Source organism: Pseudopipra pipra, chromosome 6 (genome assembly GCF_036250125.1).
Source record: "Pseudopipra pipra isolate bDixPip1 chromosome 6, bDixPip1.hap1, whole genome shotgun sequence".
In the NCBI taxonomy this organism is placed as follows: domain Eukaryota; kingdom Metazoa; phylum Chordata; class Aves; order Passeriformes; family Pipridae; genus Pseudopipra; species Pseudopipra pipra.
Genome location: NC_087554.1, coordinates 64,852,508 through 64,873,054, shown reverse-complemented (window position 1 = coordinate 64,873,054; position 20,547 = coordinate 64,852,508). Strand labels below are relative to the sequence as shown.

At 51.0% G+C, this 20,547-nt stretch overlaps 2 protein-coding genes and 1 non-coding gene across 11 annotated transcripts in view; all 3 read left to right on the top strand.

The window, feature by feature from the left end:
- The window catches only part of TOGARAM1 (TOG array regulator of axonemal microtubules 1), a 29,454-nt gene extending 25,385 nt beyond the window's left edge, over nucleotides 1-4,069 (top strand). For all 6 annotated transcript variants that reach the window (XM_064659714.1, XM_064659717.1, XM_064659716.1 and 3 more), the window contains 3 exons: nucleotides 592-811; nucleotides 1,309-1,395; nucleotides 3,245-4,069. In XM_064659714.1, the coding sequence (XP_064515784.1) occupies nucleotides 592-811; nucleotides 1,309-1,395; nucleotides 3,245-3,498 (561 nt within the window). In that variant the 3' untranslated portion in view covers nucleotides 3,499-4,069. The remainder of the gene's footprint in view (nucleotides 1-591; nucleotides 812-1,308; nucleotides 1,396-3,244) is intronic.
- An 868-nt stretch (nucleotides 4,070-4,937) lies between these two features.
- On the top strand, nucleotides 4,938-20,506 carry PRPF39 (pre-mRNA processing factor 39). 4 transcript variants are annotated; one of them, XM_064659728.1, is made up of 14 exons: nucleotides 4,938-4,984; nucleotides 8,384-8,736; nucleotides 9,111-9,236; nucleotides 9,829-9,947; nucleotides 10,682-10,849; nucleotides 11,576-11,738; nucleotides 12,680-12,787; nucleotides 14,729-14,893; nucleotides 15,202-15,328; nucleotides 15,419-15,687; nucleotides 16,251-16,435; nucleotides 17,724-17,798; nucleotides 18,873-18,993; nucleotides 19,850-20,506. In XM_064659728.1, the coding sequence occupies exons 2-14, from the start codon at nucleotides 8,407-8,409 to the stop codon at nucleotides 19,898-19,900; spliced, it is 2,007 nt and encodes a 668-aa protein (XP_064515798.1). In that variant the 5' UTR covers nucleotides 4,938-4,984; nucleotides 8,384-8,406; the 3' UTR covers nucleotides 19,901-20,506. The 4 variants fall into 4 exon arrangements, with proteins under 4 accessions (XP_064515798.1, XP_064515797.1, XP_064515796.1 ...); XM_064659727.1 differs by lacking the exon at nucleotides 4,938-4,984 and adding an exon at nucleotides 5,245-5,334; XM_064659726.1 differs by lacking the exons at nucleotides 4,938-4,984; nucleotides 8,384-8,736 and adding an exon at nucleotides 9,539-9,701 and having other exon boundaries at nucleotides 9,119-9,236.
- Nucleotides 15,771-15,856, top strand: LOC135416829 (small nucleolar RNA SNORD127). Its single transcript, XR_010431766.1, has one exon. It is a non-coding gene; the product is annotated as a small nucleolar RNA SNORD127 (small nucleolar RNA).
- Nucleotides 20,507-20,547: the final 41 nt, after the last annotated feature.

Genomic DNA, 20,547 nt, shown 5'->3' with positions numbered 1-20,547 from the left:
AGGATCCTGTCTGATAGGAAAGGAGACCTTTCTTTGGGAGAAAGAAGAGGTCCAGCAGCTGTAAATTAAAGACAGATACAGGGAAAGGAAACCCAAGCTTATCCTCCAGCAGTGCCGTGTCTTTGTGTGGAATGATGGAATTCTGCTGTGGAACTTCCCAGTGTCTGAACCGTGAATGGTTTGAAACCTTTCAAGCACTGTCTGTGCTAAACAGAGCCATGTCTTCCCAAAAATCCTGGCTTGCAGGAAATTTTAGTCCTAGGGAGTTACAGGCGGCTGGTTTACCTGCAGTCCATTGCACAGGAGGGATTCAGATCAGATGAGGTGAGAGATGGTTGAGTAATTAAGGTATTAAATCAAATGCTGCTTTATTTGCTCAAAAAATGATCTTGGGTATTTGCATGTCACAGAATCCCAGAATGGTTTGGGTTGGAAGGCACCTTACAGACCATCCAGTTGCAGCCCCTGGAGATGTCAGAGCCATGTTTTGCCAAGATGGACAATTGAAGTGTAACAGTAACTCAGGAAATGTACTGTCCATCCCAGGCATTAGTTCCTAATTCCAAGAGTGCTGTCTGGATGCTTTTCCAGGTCTTTGATGCTTTCAAGTCTCGCCTACACGACTCCAACAGCAAAGTGAACCAGGTGGCTTTGGAGACGATGCACAAGATGATTCCACTGCTCAAAGACAATTTGTCACCTGTGATCAACATGTTAATTCCTGCCATAGTAGACAACAACCTCAACTCCAAAAATCCAGGGATTTACGCAGCTGCCACAAATGTTATCCAGGCTCTGTGTCAGCACTTAGGTGAGTAATTTACTCTCTCTTCATTTCAAAGAGGTTTAAGTGTTTTAATTAACTTCTAATTTGAAGCTGTTACTCTTTCCAAGAGTTTCACAGGATTGTTACTCTGTGTAACAAATCATTGGGTTGAAGCCACACAAGTCATCCTGTATTTTGTCAGTAGGTGGTTTGGTTATTTTTCCAGAGCTGCTGTTTTTTGTGGTGAAGGTGCACAGGCTGCCCAGAGAAGCTGCCCCTGGATCCCTGGAAATGTCCAAGGCCAGGCTGGAGCAACCTGGGCTGGTGGAAGGTGTCCCTGGCCATGGCAGGGGTGGCACTGGATGGGCTTTAAGGCCCCTTCCAATGATTCTATTAATAATATGTTTTTATGCTTTTACGCCTCTAAATCTATCACTGTGATTTTTGAAGCTGGTGTCAGTAAGATTCTTGGTTCCATTTTCCCACACTGTGTTGAGTTTTCCATTTAGGGATTGTAACCCTGTTTTGCTCTTTGCCTTCAGACACCTCTCTGCTCCTCCAGCCCTTCTGCACAAAGGCCCAGTTCCTGAACGGGAAAGCCAAGCAAGACCTGACAGAAAAGCTGGCTGGTAAAGGGGGGGTTGCTTTGCATGTTTGTCTGCTACCATCTTAATTAGGGGAATTAACTGCGGGAGGGTGGTGGTTTATATCTTCCCCTCTGTCACAGTAGATTGTGGGCATAAGATGCAGCAGTTGTCAGACTTCACCCTTTTAATGTAAATTGAAGCTATTGCTGACAAAACAAAGGATGGCAATAATAAAAATAATAATTATTTCTTTTATTTATTCATTTATTATAATTGAAACATGTGCTTTGTTATATATTTATTGTATATATTTTTATTACACACAATATATAATATAAATATATATCATATATTTATAGATATATATATCTCTATATATCTCTATATATATAGAGACATATATATGATAGACATATATTATATATTTTATATATTCCTTAAATATATATAATGTATTCATTATATCATTTATATATGGATATTATATTTTCATTATGCATGTAAAAATAATGCAATAACAATTATTCATTATTAATTTAAATTATAATAATTTGACTAATAAATTATTGTTATTACTGTTGTTGTTATTGCTTCAGATGGAATATTTATAAATACCTGGAATGTATAAATATGTATCAATACCTTAAGGGTTTAATTTACATTTAAATACCTTATGTATTTAAGTATCTTAAGGATTAAGATGTATGAATTGCTTAAGCATATTATAATTGTAATAGGGAATTGCATTCCCTCTGCCAGTGATGATTCTTTTATGCTCTTTCCAGGAATCCCAGAGTAGTTTGGGATGGAAGGGACCTCAAAGCCCACCCAGTGCCACCCCTGCCATGGGCAGGGACACCTTCCACCAGCCCAGGTTGCTCCAACCTGGCCTTGGACACTTCCAGGGATCCAGGGGCAGCCACAGCTTCTCTGGGCAACCTGGGCCAGGGCCTCCCCACCCTCCCAGCCAAAAATTTCTTGAAAAATGCTAAATTTTCGTGTTTTAAGTAGACAAGGAATGTCCTTATGGGAAATACTCTTGACCCAAACGTGTTCCTTGGCTTCCTTTCAGAGGAGTTCTGTGTGAAATGGAACTAAAGAACACACTGGACAGTCTGTGCTTGAAATATCCCTCCATTTGTGCTTCCCGAGGGTGTTCGTCAGCAGCCTTTAAACCCTTCCTCTCTTACTGGGATTTTTTGGAGTTGTTTGTATAATGTCAGAAGAGTCTGTTCTGGCAGAAAGGGAAACATTTACAAATGAAACACTGAACTCATTCCTGAGGATCTTACAGGTCTTTTCCAACCTAAATAATTCTGGGATGTAATTGTGCAAGTGAACAAAATGCTTCCTCTTTTATTTATATATATATTACATATATAAATACTACATATATATATATATAATATTTTTAATTATATCCTGTGCAGGACAGGATTTGGACTCAATGGTCCTGGTGGGTCCCTTCCAGCTCAGGATATTTTGTCATTCTATGATTCTGTATTTACAATACAAAGCTACTTTTTTTTCCTTTAACTCCAATACCTACTGCTTATTTCTGAGACAGAGGCGAAATTGGAAATACCAGATGTTCCTCTGTGAGAAATTAAGGCCCTTTTGAGAATCCTAACTAAGAAAAAAACTTGAAAAAAACCTTTATTTCATTTACTTGTTTTAGTTTAATGGAAAATGGCAATTGTCAGCAGCACTAGTGCTACAGTGTGAACTTCTGGGAGAGGATAAAAGGGGTGTCTGAATGGAAATCTGGAGTTTTTTGGGAGAACACTAATGATGTTGCAACACCAAGCTTTTGTGTAGAGCTGGAAGGAATCATCTGCATTGTATTTTAAGTGAGTGTTTAAGTTCTGAAAGCCTGCCTGCTGTGTTGCAGACCTGGTGATGGAGCTGTACCCACGGAAGCCCTACGCTGTGGAGCAGAAGGTCCTGGCTGTGCTCTGGCACCTCCTGGGGAACACGTCCAACAGCGGCTCCGTGCCCGGCGCCTGCGGGAGCCTCCGGACGGCCACGGCCAGACTGGCCAGAGCACTGTTTGCACAGATGGGGCCCAGCCTGCTGGCCCACGCTGCGGCCCAGCCAGCCCACATCAGGAAGGCTTTGGAGGAGCTTCTGGAGACAGGAACATAAAATCACCGGCGCTGAGGGTGAAACTCCACCGGCCGCCTGACCCGGGCACGCGGACGGGGCTGCGGGACAAGGCGGGAACATCCCTGTGTCGCTGATCCACAGGGCTGGAGGGAGCTGCTGGGAGAGCCCACGGAGCTGGGCTGGGACAGTCTGTGGGGCTGGACTGGGCTGTGCTGGGACAGCCTGGCTGAGCGGGGCAGTGTGAGGCTGGCTCCCTCCCTGCCACCTGCACGGCCATGGAGGAGTCGTTCCAGCCCGTCTGTGCTTCCCTTCGGAGGATCCAGCCCAGGCCCCTGGATTGCTGGTGAATAACCACACATGGTCACATCAGCACCATGCTTTGCACAGATGAGTGGAGGAGAACCCTGGGCACAGGGATGCAGAACCACAGTGTTCTGTGTGCTGTTTGTGAAGAACACGTATTTTTGTACCCCCTCAGGCAGTTGTGCAGTGTTGGCTGGGCAGGAGGCACCATTCTGGTGGTCCTTTCTCCTTCCCCAGCTGCAAGCTCTGTACGCATTGGACATGGGACCCGATGGGATAAATAAATAAAGGGATTTATTTCTGTAAAGGGATGTATTTCTGTGAAGGAATGGGGTGGAGTGGCTGCTGGCAGAACTGGGATTGGGGGTGCTGGTGAGACCAGATGAACATGAGCACAGGTGGGCAAGAAGATCAGTGGCATCCTGGCTTGGATGAGCAACAGTGGGGCCAGTGGGACCAGGGCACTGACTGTCCCCTGTGCTGGCACTGGTGCGGCCACACCTCAAATCCTGTGTCCAGTTCTGGGCCCCTCAGCTCAGGAAGGACATGGAGGGTCTGGAGCGTGTGCAGGGAAGGGAAGGGAGCTGGGAAGGGGCTGGAGCAGCAGGAGGAGCTGAGGGAGCTGGGGGGGCTCAGCCTGGAGAAAAGGAGGCTCAGGGGGGACCTTCTGGCTCTGCAACCCCCTGACAGGACATTGTAGTGAGGTGGAGTCGGGCTATTCTGCCGTGCCTGCAGAGAGAGGAGCGGGGGAATGGCCTTATTTGAGACAGGGGAGGTTCAGATTAGACATTAGAAAAAACGTCTTCACTGAAAGGGTGGTCAGGCACTGGAAGGGGCTGCCCAGGGAGGTGGTGGAGTTCCCATCCCGGAGGTGTTTGGGGCTGGTTTCAGGATTACGGTCTCGATACTAAGGGGAGGGTTAAGCTGAATGATCCTAAGGGTCTCTTGCATCCTTGACTATTCTCTGACTCTGTGGTGTGTTTCGGTACAGCGCTGTATTTATTTCCCTACAGGGATGTGTTTAATTTCCGTCCGGTTCCACGTCCCGGCTCCTGAGGGGAGCGGCGCCATTTGGCGGGAAGGCGCTGAGGCGGGGGGGGTGTGTGTGGGGCGGTAGCGGTTGGTGCGCAGGCGCGGCTGGAGGCGGGCGGTGCGCGCGCGCGGGGCGCTGTGCGCGTGCGCGGTGCGCGAGGCCCGGCGGCGGCTGCGGAGGCGCCGGCAGGTACCGCTGAGGGAGCGGGGCTGGGGGAGAGGGGTGAGGGGAGCGGGGTGAGGGGAGCGGGGCTGGGGGGGGCTGGGAGCGGGGCTGGGCGAGGGGCTGGGCGAGGGGCTGGGCGGGAGAGACCGCGGGCTGGCGGGCCGGAGACAGCCGGGCCGTAGAGAGCCGGGCCGGGGGGGGGGCGGGGGCCGGGCCGAGCCATGCGCCTTGTGGGCCCCGCCGCCTCCCGCGGCCGCGACCGGGCCTCGGGTCCGCCTTAGGGGGAACCCTGTCGTGGGGTGTGTCCCTGGTGTGCCCCCGTGTCCCTGCTCGCTGCGCTGGAGGAGCCGCCGCGCGGTGCCGGCCCCGCTCGGGTGTGTGACGTTATCGCTCGTTCGGGCCCGGAGGGGCCGAGGGCGGGAGGGAACGGCCCCAACCGCGCCAGGAGGGACATCGGGGGGATTTATCCGTGGGAAGGGTGGTGAGGCCTTGGCAGGGGCTGCCCAGGGAGGTTTGGAGTGCCCAGCCCTGGAGGTGTCCCAGGAAGGCCTGGCCGTGGCACTCAGTGCTCTGGGCTGGGGGACAAGGTGGGCATCGGGCACAGGGGGATCCATGGGCTGGGAGGGCTTTTCCAGCCTCAGTGGCTTTGGGATTCCGTGATTCAAACCCGGTCCTGGCACGGCCGCGCGGGTCCGGGCACTCCCGGCCCTGCCCCGGGTGGTTCCAGCAGCGCCTTATCAGCGCCGGGGACGGGCAGAGCTCAGATGAGGCTCCGCGTTCCCGCTCCTGCCCCTTTCGGCTTTTCCTGCCTGTTTCCCGTTGGTTCATTCCCGTTTATAAGCGGCAGTTCTGCGTACAATAGTCCTTTGCTGGAAACAGGGTCAATGAAACATGCTGATATGAATTATTTAACACCGGTGTGTGTAGGTGTCTGATATGCCAGTTCGGTTATTTAGCCTGAGTGGTGTAAAAACTCCTGGAATTACGGTAAAAGCCCGGAATTAGGGTGAGACACCCTGGAATTAAGGTAAAAAAACCCCTGGAATTAGGTTTCCCTGGTGTGCCCCCGCCCTGTGCCCACCCACGGAGCTCCCCGGGCTGGAGCAGTTGGTGGCCCGGGCATGGCCTGTCCTGTTGGCTGGTTCAAACCGTGGATTTTTGGGATAGGCCCCAGCTCCAGGGACGGGACTGGAACAGCTGTCAGGCAGACTTGGAGTCAGTTTGTAACCTCGTGTGCAGCTCAGACCACGTGTGGTGATCCAGTGCTGCTTCTCCCTCTTCCTTTTTAACCCTCCTAATCTGACGATATGTGGATTGGTTTTTTAAGCTGGAATACATCTTCTGAATCAGCTGGAGGGGGAAGACATCTGTTACACATCAGAATAAGTTTAGGCCCTGTATTATTCCATGTTAAAAACTCTTGCATTTGTTCCTAGAATCATGGAATCGTGAAGGTTGGTCACCAAGTCCAGCCATCCCCCAGCACTGCCAAGGCCACTGTGTCCCCAGGTGCCACATCCACAGGGCTTTGAAATCCCTCCAGGGATGGGAATCACCCCTGCCCTGGGCAGCCTGTTCCAACACCTGACCACCCTTTCCATGAAAAAATGTCTCCTAATATCCAACCTAAATCTCCCCTGGCACAGCATGGGGCCGTTTCCTCTCATCCTGTCACTAGTTACCTCTGTCAGTAGTTACCTCAAGTTTTAGAGCTGTAAACATCCTCTAAACTGTGTTTCCAAGTGCTGAGGCTGCTGTTTGTGTCACACCCTCCTCTTACCCTCGATTTTATGACCCTTCCCAGGTAAGCTCTGAACAGCAGTGGCTGTTCGAGTGATTCAGCTCTGTGCATGTTGCACTGGTAAAGGCACAGATACTGCTCTGATATGTAATGTATTAACTTAGAAATGTTGTTCATTGTCAAAATAATAGAATCCCAGAATGGTTTGGGTGGAAGGGACCTTGAAGTTTATCCCATTCCACTCCCTGCCGTGGGCAGGGACACCTTCCCCTATCCCAGGTTGCTCCAAGCCCATGGTTCCCACCTGATGTATCCAATGGAGAACAGAAATACTTTGAGAAACTAGTTATTAGAAAATAGCAGAGTACACCACACGGAGCCTTTAACATTGTGCCGGAGTTGCTTGGCTTGGTGAACTCCTGGGAAAACATGAACTGTCATCCCAGATGTTGGAGCTGCCGAAGATAAGGGAGAGAGATTTTTCCTTTCTGTAAAGGATTTCCCTCCCGCTGTTTCACTGGTGGTTTATCAATGTGTTTGTTGAAGTGAAAGCAGTGGTCTGCCTGTTCTCTGGAACAGGAATTAGGAAAGAGCTCTGGAGAGACATGGGATGGAGACTTCTCTTTTCTCCTTTAAATGCAAAATGTATTTGCCGCCTCCTCCGAGGAAAGCAAAGGAACAGGAGTGGTGCAGTGTGTTTGGGGGTGTCAGGCTCCCACTGTCCTTATCCCAGCTGCACTCCCAGCTCTGGGCTGTTGTGCCCTGGATGTTGTTGTTCCCTGGGATCCATTAGCCATGGTGGGCACGGAGAGGGCTGGGCTGAGTGCCCCCAACTCCAGCTCCAGGCGGGCAGGCTGGATCAGCCGAGGCAGGCAGGCACACAGCCAGGTCAGGCTGGCCTGGCACTGCTGCAGGAGGGCAGGGCTGGGCAGTGGCTCCTGGCAGGGAGATCAAAGGCAGGAGTGGGAGGAAGGAGGAGTCTGTCCTGAGGGACTGGAGGAAGAAGGAGTCTGTCCCAAGGGGTGGGAGGAAGTGCCTGGCACTGGGTGTGGGTGGGATCAAGGGGCTGTGTGTCAGGGACAGCCTGAGCATTTCTGTGGCCCTCTGGTGCTGGTTGGCTCGTTTGGACTTCACCAAGGGGAACTGAGTCTGGTGCTGACAGTAATTCTTGTCTTTGCAAAGTCATCACTTAAGCCAAGCACTGAAGATACATTTTACCACCTGTTTATTTTGCAAAGAAATTACTGATTTGTACGAAGTAGGAGAACTGAATGAATTTAGGGACATGGGTTAGTGGTGGCCTTGGCAGGGGTAACTTGGATTTTATGGTCTCAGAGGGCTTTTTCAACCTGAATGATTCTATGGGATTTGAACATAATTATTTAGAATAAACTTCCACTGGACTCCTACAGGAAAACTGTAATGATTCACTTTTACACCTCAATAGCCCCCTGTGATAGTTTTTTAGAAAACCCACACCAATTTGCATGAGCAGATGTACAAATCTGACCGCTACTAACATTTCCTTAGTGGTGAATAAGGCTGGTGCCCGAAGGGCTGTGATGAGGGTTGTGGTGCAGTACAGGGTGCCTGGAGCGCTTGGGAGGCTCTGAGCTGCTCACTGCCAGCCAGCTCTGGGCGAGTCCTCGCTCCAGGAGTGCTGAGCTGTTTGCTTTGCACAGGCTCTGGTAGCACCCCCTGCGCCATGGAGAGCGCCGAGGGCACGGAGGAGGAGCAGCCCACAGTGAGCAGTGATGGCCCCGAGCCCGGCGCCGAGCCCATGGCCCAGGAGCAGCACATGGACTTCAGCACCGAGATCATGAGTGTCACCGAGATGGAGCAGTCCCCGGACAGCTCCCCCGACCTCCACGAGGAGAGCACGCAGGAGAGCGAGATTCCAAACATTGAGAGCTTACAGACCACGGACATTGAGGCCGGCTTCCCTCCGGATTTTGACAAGTTCTGGAAAGTAGTAGACGACAATCCCCAGGATTTCACAGGATGGGTATATCTACTGCAGTATGTAGAGCAGGAGGTTAGTACCTGCCCCTTTCTCCTCAGCCTTCCAAAAATAAAGAAACCAAACTAAAACAAGTCATGGGCTTCCAGTGGCAAATGCAGAGCTGGACACCAGGCTGTCACGGATGCTGCCTTAAGACAGCTGCCCTTGCCAGCGTTGCCATAGAACTGTAAAATCCCAGCCTGGTTTGGGTGGGAAGGGACCTTAAACCCCTCTTGTTCCACCCCCTGCCTTGGCAGGGACACCTTCCATAGCCCAGGTTGCTCGATGTCAGCAGAGGTCACAAACCACGAGCGTTGTTTTAGGGCAGTGTTAATAATTGCTGTGTAAATAACGGGCAGGGGTGCTGGGAGGAAGGGCTGATGGCTGTCCCTGTGCCTTCCCCACAGAACCACCTGCCGGCGGCCAGGAAGGCCTTTGACCGGTTCTTCACGCACTACCCGTACTGCTACGGGTACTGGAAGAAGTACGCGGACCTGGAGAAGCGGCACGACAACGTGAAGCAGTCTGACGAGGTACGTAGGGCAGCACCACGTAGGGCCTGCCAGTCCTGCCAGCCTGGCACCGGGCTGCCCGTGCCTGCCCCGTGTGTGCCCGTGTCACACTGTGCCATCCGGAGCTAATGTTCTCTCTCTTTGTTGGCAGGTGCGTTAAACCTCTACAGTTTGTCAAGCTTTGCAGTGCAAGCCTCTGTATTACACTGCAGCTTAACAAGTAGGGCAGGGCTTTTCTGTCACTTCCGTTTGTTACTCATTTTCAAAGCAATATAGTTGGTTTGCTGGTCACAATTGCTCCGTCTTATTGCATTTTTGGTCAGACGCTGTCAATGATGCTCTAATGGGTCTGTGCCCTATGGTCTGTACCCCAAAGCCTGCCCACACAACCTGGTCAGAATGCAGGGACCGCTGCGCTTTGAAGATCAAGACTCTGCACGTGGAGATCAGAACATTGCCATGTTCTATCCAACCTCCACCCGAATGGTAATGGTAGATTATTTAAACAAAATTCCAGTAATTAGTATTTCTAAGGTTCACCGGATAACACAGTGTTGCCTCTCTCTTAGGACACCACTAAGGATTTGAAGTACAGCTCATGTTCTCTTCATAGGTGTATCGCCGAGGGCTTCAGGCAATTCCTCTTAGTGTTGATCTATGGATACATTATATAAATTTCCTAAAGGAGACCTTGGACCCTGCCGATCCCGAAACTAACAGTACCATCCGGGGGTGAGTTGGGAGCAGGCTGAGATCCACAGTTACACACCACTGGGAGCAGATTAATGTATTTAGATAAGGGGAAAACTAACAACAGCCTGGTGGTACCTTGAGGACTGTCAGGAGATGATGGAGCCAAATTCCTTAAGAAGGGGGAGACAGCACAGTGTGGTACAAGGGGCAAAAGTTGTGGCTTGAGAGCTTCAGACTAGATGTTCAGAAATACTTGGTGCAGCACTGGAACCCATTAGATTTTTGGAATTTAATTCCTTGGAGGTTTTCAGTGGCTGGGATGTGTCTGAGTGCTGTGGCTGGCAGAGGTGCTGGTTAGAGTAAGAGTCTGGGCTAAGGTTTGATCAGAAACCTTACTTGAGCTGGAACTGAACCAAGCTGCAGGGTTGCTGCACAGCTTTTGGGTGTTAAACTGCTGCAGTAGTGGGTTTAGAGTCTGCACAAGAGAGAAGTGGTAAAGATTGTGAATTTTCCTAATACCTCGTGTTCCTGCAAGTGGCTTCTGCCATTGCCTTTACTTGTGCTGTTGTGGTAGTTCTGGAGGGAAAAAAATGAGTGTGAGCTTTCCCACTCTTTAGAGACTTTGCTACAGATAGCTGGAAAATACTTGGAAGAACTTAAATTATTAATACAAGTGTATTTTCAAGTAAGTGAGGATACTCATTTAGTAAGAGCCAGAACTTTCCTTCTTTGTTCTGTCACCGCATCCAGAAACAAGTGGTTTCCTTTTCCAGAGCCTATGAACATGCAGTCCTGGCTGCTGGGACAGATTTCCGTTCTGACAGACTCTGGGAAATGTATATAAACTGGGAAAATGACCAGGGAAACCTAAGGGAAGTTACCTCCATCTATGACCGCATCCTGGGAATCCCCACGCAGCTCTACAGTCACCACTTCCAGAGGTAAAGGGGAAACAAAGGCTCAGTTAATGCCAGGGATTTCCTAAGCACACCTTAACCTGGCTCTGAGAGCTGGGAGTGTTCACTCAGCACGAGAACTTGGAAAGGTTACTCAGCTTTATGCAGTTAGTTACTGATGTACTCAGTTGGACTGATTGGTTTAAAATACTGATGCACATTTAGGAATTTGGTTTCAGGTAAATTCACAGGTTCTGCTGTGGAATAAAGACAGGCCTTCGAATTGTGAGGAAGAAGAGAGGAAGTCTTTGAGAAATCAGAATAAGTGGTTTTGAGCTTTAATTCCTCATGCAATGCCCACGTGTGGTGAAACATTAATTAAATTGACCAAAGAGAAATACTGGTGGAGTTTGAAATAGTGGAATTCTGCTTTAGTAGGGAGAGGTGAGCGGGGAACCAGCAACCTCAGTTAAATTACACACAGTCTTACCTGTTATTTCTACAGAGCTTTCTTGTCCTTTGCTGTCTGTTTTCCATGGCAAGGGCTTTCCAAGTGCCCCAGCTGCTGTTTGTCTTTGCAGCCTGGCCCCTTTGTGGTTGATGGGTGGTGACAGTTGTGTTTGGTGTATGAGTTGGCAGCAGGGGCACTCCTGGTGTTGCTCTGGAGCCACAGAGCAGAGCCCCCCTGGGATTTATTGCTGTGCCCCGGTCGGGCAGAGCGTGGCACCACGAACTCCAGATTGGTGCTGACTCGTTTGTGGCTGCCCTTAGGTTTAAAGAGCACATCCAGAACAACCTTCCCCGGGACTTCCTGACCACGGAGCAGTTTGTGCAGCTGCGGCGGGAGCTGGCGGCGGCCAACGGGCACAGCGGGGAGGAACAGCCCGCCGAGGAGCTGCCCTGCGGCACCGAGGACATCACCGACCCCGCCAAGGTAACACTGCACACGGGGCACTGCCTCAGCTCTGCTGGGCTCTGTGGGGCTGCCACACGGGGCACTGCCTCAGCTCTGCTAGGCTCCCCGGGGCTGGCACACGGGGCACTGCCTCAGCTCTGCTAGGCTCTGCGGGGCTGCCACACGGGGCACTGCCTCAGCTCTGCTAGGCTCCCCGGGGCTGGCACACGGGGCACTGCCTCAGCTCTGCTGGGCTGGCACACAGGGCACTGCCTCAGCACCCCGGGGCTGGCACACGGGGCACTGCCTCAGCTCTGCTGGGCTGGCACACGGGGCACTGCCTCAGCACCCCGGGGCTGGCACACGGGGCACTGCCTCAGCTCTGCTGGATGTCCCTGGGGCTGGCACACAGAGCACTGCCTCAGCTCTGCTGGGTATCCCTAGGGCTGGCACACAGAGCACTGCCTCAGCTCCACTGGGACATCCCCTGCACACCATGCCCTCCAGCTCGACTGCTAACAGGGCCATGGGTGTTGAAGGAGTGGAGATAGGAAAGGAAAGGGGTGATGCCCAGAACTTGAGGGATGAATGTTAGTTGTTACAGGTTAACAGATTGGGATCTGGGGTCTGAGAAAGCTCAGCAGTGGTCTGGGCAGGGTCAGGGCTGTCACAGGCACATGAAGGCCTGGAGCTGTCTGCAGGAACTGCTGATGGGAAAACACAGACATGCTGAATCCAAGGTTGACTTGCATCCAAATTCGTCTTTAATCTCAGATCAGCTTTAGCATTAGATAGAAAACCAATTTAGTTGTGTGTGCCAAGGGCCAAGGCTCCATCAGGCATTATCCCAGCCCTTCCCTGGCTGCTCAGGGCAACATTTCATGGGTCTGGGCGGATTGCTGCACACCGCTGACACACAGTGCACTTACAAAGGGGATACTGTGTCTGCCTGTGTCACATTCTTAACAATTCTGTTCTAGCTGGTCACTGAGATAGAGAACATGAGGCACAGAATCATTGAGATCCACCAGGAGATCTTTAACCACAATGAACATGAAGTCAGTAAGAGGTGGACGTTTGAGGAAGCGGTAAGTTGGGGTTTGTGAGCCAACGTGAGCAAGAGGTTTGGACACGAGACTGGGAGCTGGGAATTGTGTGCAACAGTTGGGCCTTAGCTTCAACTGCTGGGAGGCTTTGAACAGACTCAGCTGGAACAGAGTTTCACTTCTCTGCCACTTCTCCTGTGAAGAGGCAGCTGTCAGCTGATTTAGAAACCTTATGTGGTGTTTGGAAAGAGGCAATGTGGAGTATTGTTTACTGAACCTGTAAATCCTGAGAGTTAGTGCTGCCTCATTCTTCTGGGGTGTTGCACAGTCATAAGGGGATGAAGTGATTCCAATTGAAAGGTAAGCCTGTGCTAAAAGGAGAATGGAATTTGTATGGGTTTGTGTTTTAACATTACACACTTAACCCTGAAATCAGGCAACTTTTGTTTTCCAGCAGTAGCCATCTCAACATGTACTTCTTACATGTAATGTATTAAAAATAATTAATTAAACTAATCATTTCATCACAGCAAATATACAACTTTTTAGATTTAAGCTGGATTACATTTGAAAAAAACAACCCGAGGTTTTCATCCTCAGTCTTTATGTTCTTCCTGACAAACATGGTTCTTGTTTTAAATTTACTTTCTCTTTTAAAGAGCACATTGTGTTACTCAGTTGGGACAGATTTACAGAGACTCCCTAATGTGTCAGGTGATGTCAGAAGTGGTGGGTGCTTTATTGCCCTTGGTTGGGCTGGGCCAGATGCCTCATCAGCCCCAGGAAGTCCAAACCACAGTAGGGATCCCATCACCAGTGACTTGTGTGCCAGTTCCCTGTGGCAGAGGGGAGCAGAGCAGGCAGAGCGTGTCCTGAGGTTCCTGCCTTGGGGAACCTTGAGCTACCAATTTGTGGAACCTGGGAGAAAGCTGAAACTGTGGGCTTTGGGCAGGAAACGTGTGAGAAGCTGGGTGTCCTCTTGCTCCTGGCCACAGGCAGTGCTCCCCTACCAAGAGAGCATCTGCTCTGCAGCACTGATGTACTGTGTCTGTGGGGAGTTGGAAATGGAAAGCTCAGCGTGTCTCTAAAGGACAGAAGTGAGGTGGGTGAGCAGAGATGTCACCAAAGGTTTGGGGACAGCTCAGACCTGTTTTATTTAGCAGGAACAAGGTGCCTGTGAGCTGGTCAAAATGGCAAGAGAGTGTTGGGTTCTGTAGCAAAGGTCAGCGAGGAGCAGGAAGGGGGGATTGGCTTTAAATTTCAGGTGGCCCTGAAGAACTCGATGTTTCTCCTTGGTTATTGTAAGTCCTTCATCCATTTGTGGGGGTTTGGATCTGGGAGGAGATTGCAGTACAGGAGAGACATAACCAGGTGAAATAAGAGATGGTGAGGAAGAGCCAAGGATCTCTGGCAGGGTGCCAGACAAAGCCATTTAAATTCAAGCAGAGCAGTGTTTAAATTGTCTGTTTAAATTGCTCTGTCCCACCGTTGTAGCCATCAGTGACAACATGATCTTGCCAAACTCATGGACTTGGCGTAACCAGCTGGATGTAAATGTTGAATGGGAAGTTCAGTTCAGTGCTCTGTCATTTCTTGTCATGATTCTCAGCCTGGTTTTGAGTTTGATTTGTGGGCTGGATGTGTGACAGTGCTTTACTTGTATGGGTGGCCATGGAGAATATTCACTGTTGTTTATAATGTCACGGTTACAGGTTGGCAAGGGATTACCCACTTGGGGTTCTTTCCCAGCACCTGTAAACCCTGCCACTCCAAAAGCTTTCTAGGAAAGCAGTGTTCCAGTGGGCTGTCCCTGTCAGTGAATCCCTGGGTCTATGCTGGGGTGACCCTGGTGTGAGCAGCTGGTGGGGTGTCACCGGAGCCCTGGTCATTGACTGGTGTTGGTTGAGTGCTGTGTGGCTGTCGGTTGTGTGAGTGCCCTGGTGTGTGTCCCTAAGTCACCTGTTGGTCCTGTGACTCTTGCAGATCAAGAGGCCTTACTTTCATGTAAAACCTCTGGAGAAAATTCAGCTGAAAAACTGGAAAGAGTACTTAGAGTTTGAGATAGAGAATGGCACTCACGAGCGAGTCGTGGTCCTCTTTGAGAGATGTGTCATTTCATGTGCCCTCTATGAGGACTTCTGGATCAAGGTAAGGGAAGCAGCTCACAGCTGTCCTGAGTGCACACCTGACCTGGTGACTAACCCTTGTACCCTGTGGAACGTTGTTCATCTATAACTATATCTGTTGCATTAGGAGATGGTCTGCTTGCAACCAGATTTGACTGCTGCATTTGCCAACTGCGTTGCCTCTCTACGTCCTTCCTTACAGAAACTAGTCTAGTGGTTCCATAAAGGTGCTGAATGGGTTTAAACAAAAGAATTTTATCGTTCTGGCATGTTTTTAGAGGCAAATGCAAGCTTTAAATTGGGCTGTCTCTGCTCTGTTTCCAACTCTAGTATGCCAAATACATGGAGAACCACAGCATTGAGGGCGTGAGGCACGTGTACAGCAGGGCCTGCACCATCCACCTGCCCAAGAAGCCCATGGTGCACATGCTGTGGGCGGCCTTCGAGGAGCAGCAGGGTAAGGGCAGCCTCAGCCTGGGCAGGGGGGGCTGCTTCTGGCAGCCTCTTGGGTCTCTCGTGTCTGAAACCATCTCTGCTGGTGTTGCAGGCAACATTGAGGAGGCCAGGAGGATCCTGAAGACCTTTGAGGAGTGTATCCTGGGGCTGGCCATGATCCGCCTGCGCAGGGTGAGCTTGGAGCGCAGGCACGGCAACATGGAGGAGGCCGAGCTCCTGCTGGAGGACGCGGTCAGGAACGCCAAGTCCATCACTGAGGCCTCCTTCTATGCCATCAAACTGGCCAGGCACCTCTTCAAAGTGCAGAAGAACCTGCCAAAGGCAAGAAAAGTGCTGTCAGAAGCCATAGAACTTGACAAAGTATGTGTTCCCTCTCGCTGTCGTACCAAAACCCCAACCCACCCCGCTGCTTTTCTCTCCTTCTGAACCGTGTTTTAAAATCATGGCAATGGTGATGACAGGAGTTGTAACTGTATGTAATGTCCCATTACTGCATGGAGACAACAGTCCCTCTAAACTGATGTTGCCACGTTCCCAAATCTGAAGTTTGCACTCTTTTCTCTCATCAGAAGCACAGTGTGCTTCATCCCTTCATCCTCCTTAGAATCTTAGCTGCTGTCAGTGTGTTCACCTCTCAGGGTGAACAGGATTGCTGTGGGCAGTACTGGGGGGTGGGTTTGTGTGAGCACAGGAATACCTGGCACTGCAGGTGCTGTGAGCAAAGTGCCAGCCCTGGGTTTGTGCTGTAGATCACCTCTGGTTGTCTGTGACACAAACCAGCCCAAGGGGAAGGGAAAGCTCTTTGGTGCCTGTCATTGTGTGTATTTGTGCTGTGGGTGTTGTGGTGTGTGACTGGTGACACACACTGAGTGTGGAATAGCTGCTGGGCCAGGGGTGCACCTTCTGACACGCCCTTTGCACAGGAAAACACCAAACTGTACCTGAACCTGCTGGAGATGGAGTACAGTGGGGACCTGAAGCAGAACGAGGAGAACATCCTGAGCTGCTTTGACAAGGCTGTCCATGGAGCCTTGTCTATCAAAATGAGGATCACCTTCTCCCAGAGAAAAGTGGAGTTCCTGGAAGATTTTGGGTCTGATGTGAACAAGTAAGATGTGCTGTGTGCAGTGGGGTCGCTGAGACAGTGCTGGGAGGAGTTGGGCAGGGGTGGCTTGGTGGCATCTCTTAAATGGTTTCCTTTGTGCTCTTGGCTAGGGAACAGTGGCTTTTCTAAACCAAATTCCAGGTTTTAAATAGGAATAGATTTTTGAATAGGAATAGATTTTTAAACAGGAATCTCTTTTCAGAAAATTATCCCTTCTTTTCTGATATGCTCAACACCTCACAGAGCAAAGTCTTACTGCCTGTCAGGTCTTACTGTAGTTTCCCCTTGCTAAGCCCTGTGAAGGCAGGTGCTCCCCAAAGAGGAGGTGACATGTCTGTGACACAAGTGTCATTTCAGACTCTTCCCTGGGAGCTGCTGCTTGAGGTTTCCAAAACTGCCCTGGTGGGATTTTTCCATGTTCAGCCCTATTTACACTTATGTGGGAGGATACACCAGCAATGCATGTTTTTAAATCAACACTACATATACTTTTTCCTCTGTAAAACAAGCTCCTGTTTTTATTTACATTTTGCAGCTCAGTAACTCGTCAGGACTAACCATGAGTTAAGTTTTACTGCTCTGTATGTTTTTAACAGCATCTGTCCTTAAATCCTGCTGCCTCTGCATGGCAGCCCCTCACTGCAGGTTTGGGATCCGGGACAGGCCAGACCCAGTGAGCTTTGCAGCTCCCAAATAACCCCAGAGCACAGAATGAGCACGAGACACTGTTTTCACCCAGAGCAGTATTGACAGAAGCAGCAGGTTTTGTGGGGAAATCTGGATGCACCAGAGGAGAGGGTATCTGACTATTTGTGGGAATTTTAGCCAGGACTGTTTTGTGCAGCACTGAACATACTTGTTCTTCCCATCCTGGATGGGCAAAAGGCTGCAGGTGCTGCTTTGGGATTGGAATAGTTTTGCACAATACTAATTTCTGGTGTTGAAGTGTTGATTCCCAAATCTCAGTCCTGCTGTGGATCGTGAGCAGGCACTGAAGGAGCAGCAGAATCACAAGTAACTTCTGGAAAACTCCTCTATAAAGGAACTTCATAAAAACTGCATCAAGTGTGAGGAACGTTGAGCAAGTTGGGAATTTGAGCTGCTGTGGAATCAAACTGAGCCTTTTGGCTTTCCCCTCTCGTGGTGGATCACTCCTTGAAATTTGTGGTGGGGTTTGGTTTAGAATGTTGTACTTCTGCAGTTCGAAGCAGAGATTTTAAGCTGATTGCTCAGGGGTGGGAAATGCTGTGATGACAGTGGTGAGCAGGGTTTGATCCCCCTGTCCCCCCAGGCTCCTGGATGCTTATGATGAACACCAGGCACTGCTGAAGGAGCAGGAGACGCTGAAGAGACGGGCGGAGAACGGGTAGGGAGGACAGCCCTGGGGACAGGACACACTCCTGGGAGCACACTGGGACAGCCCTGGGGACACACTGGGACAGCCCTGGGGACAGGACACACTGGGACAGCCCTGGGGACACACTGGGACAGCCCTGGGGACAGGACACACTCCTGGGAGCACACTGGGACAGCCCTGGGGACACACTGGGACAGCCCTGGGGACAGGACACACTGGGACAGCCCTGGGGACACACTGGGACAGCCCTGGGGAAATACACACACACACACATGAATACACACATACTGTGACACCCCCGGGGACACACACATACACACACTGTGACGTCCCTGGGGACACACTGTGACACCTCTGGGGACAATACACAGACTGTGACACCCCTGGGGACACTCCCTGGGGCACACACACACACTGTGACACCCCTGGGACACACACACACACCCCCCGGGCTGCAGCTGGGACACAGCAATGTGGGAGTGCTCTGGAAGAGTCCAGAGAACAGCCTCAGACACTGGGGGGTTATTTAGTCTCTGAATGGATATACAGGTATTTTGAGGCTTTAACCCCACTGGCGCAGGAACAAAATCACTTTTTAAAATCATTTAAAGTGTGCACTAATTAGAGCTGTACTGCTGGATTAAATATTCACAGAATCATGGAGTGGGTTGGGTGGGAAGGGACCTTAAAGCCCATCCAGTGCCACCCCCTGCCATGGGCAGGGACACCTTCCATAGCCCAGGTTGCTCCAAGCCCCATCCAGCCTGGCCTTGGACACTTCCAGGGATGGAAACATTTACTGGAAAATAACTTTTTGAGTTGTATTTCACAGGAGAGCTAAACAGGGCTGGTAAATAACTGGGTCTCTGAGCAGAAACCTGCATTGCTGTCTCAGTGGGGGAACCAGAACAGTTTAAACCCCGGCTGTTCTGAGGCACCACTGCCCTTCCCTAAACAATCCCATTCCCTGCTGGGACAGGGTGCCCAGCTGGGAAATGCTGTTTAACGAGATCTAACACTTCTCACCCGGAGACTTGCCCAGAGTTTATCCAGGATGCCAATTCCAAGCTGTTTTCCCCCCAGCTCCGAGGAGCCGGACGAGAAGAAGATGCTGACGGAGGACCCGGCCCTGGCGTCGGCGCAGCTGATGGACGGGGACATGCAGGTGAACCAGGCTGCCTACAACTACAACGCCTGGTACCAGGTAACCGGGGGTGCTGCCAGGGCAGGGCAGGGCCAGCCCGGGGGCACATGGAGCTCGCTGTTCCTCCGTGGTGTGGCAGTTTGGAATAGAGTGGTTGAGGTTGGGCCAACCACCCCCAGCACTGCCACGGCCACCACTAACCCATGTCCCCACGTGCCACATCCACGTGTCTTTTAGATCCATGGAAGTTGTGTTGAAGTGGTTTAGTGAAAACTGGTGTTTAGACTGGGCAGAGCTGGGCAGAGCAGGGATGGAGCTGAGGCACAAACCACCAGCCCCTGGGGTAGCTGTGGTTTGGGAATGGATTGGATGCCTAAATCCCATTGAGGTTCAGTGCTCTTCCCAGTCTCATCCAGCTGGGAAACTGTCCAGTACTGGGCGGGAAAAATGCCCCAAATGTTCACACACAGAACTGCAGGAATGGCAGACTTGGAGCTGTGCCAGGGCAGGGTCAGGTTGGATCTCAGGGAAAGGTTCTTCCCCCCGAGGGTGGTTGGCACTGCCCAGGCTCCCCAGGGCAGTGGGCACGGCCCCAAGGCTGCCAGAGCTCCAGGAGGGTTTGGATGATCCTCTGGGGCACAGGGGGGGATTGTTGGGGTGCCCTGGGCAGGGCCAGGGGTTGGACTGGATGGTCCTTGGGGGTCCCTTCCAGCTCAGGCTATTCCATGATCACTGTGATCACATATCCCTGCCTTCCACATCCTGCTCCAGGAAGCAGACAGACCCCTCCTGGGGGAGCGGGGCATTGTCCCTCCTTGCCAAGGGTGCCGTGCCCAGCTGGGAGCAGTGGGAGCTGTGTGGGGTGGTCTGTGCTGGCTCAGGGACACTGGCTGAGCCCCTCCCGCTGTGTTTGCAGTACAACTACCAGAACGCCTGGAACTACGGACAGTATTACCACACCACCTGAGCCTGTTCACTGTGCTGCACATCGACAGAGATGGAATAAAAAAAGATATATTTTTCTAACTTTGGGCTGTGAAAGAACTGTTGTGCCACCTGCTGCGGGTCCTCTGCATGTGACCCGAGCTGCTGCTCACGGGGTACGTGTGAAGAGTTGTGTGCTGGTAACCGATAAATGGTCTCTGTACAATTCTCATTTACCATAAATGCGTTTTTTTAATTCCCTGCACTAATTTATGGAGCTTTCGCAGGAATTCCTGTCGGTCCCACGATTCCATAGATTGGGTGGGTGAAGCTGGGGCCCTTTGGGTTGGTTTTGCCCCAGAGCTGGAGCCAAGGCCGTCCTGCTCCCACCCCAGCTGCCACCACAGCTTTCCCAAGCCGGGCACTGTGCTGGGATTGACCCCGGAGCGGGGCTGGAGGCCTTGGCAGAGCTGTGGGGTCAGGAATTCACCCGTGGGGCAAAACCCCCTTGGTTCTTTTCTAAAAAGCACAAACTGTGTTTGGGATGGTTTTTGTATTTGGAGTTTTTCATGTACACGGTGTGAGCAAAACTTTTTTCATTTTGATCAAAGTGATCATTCCCATTTTTGTAATAAAAGCAAGGAATTCAGCCGTGCTCTGAGCCTTCTTGGATTGCCTTGGTGGTCGAGC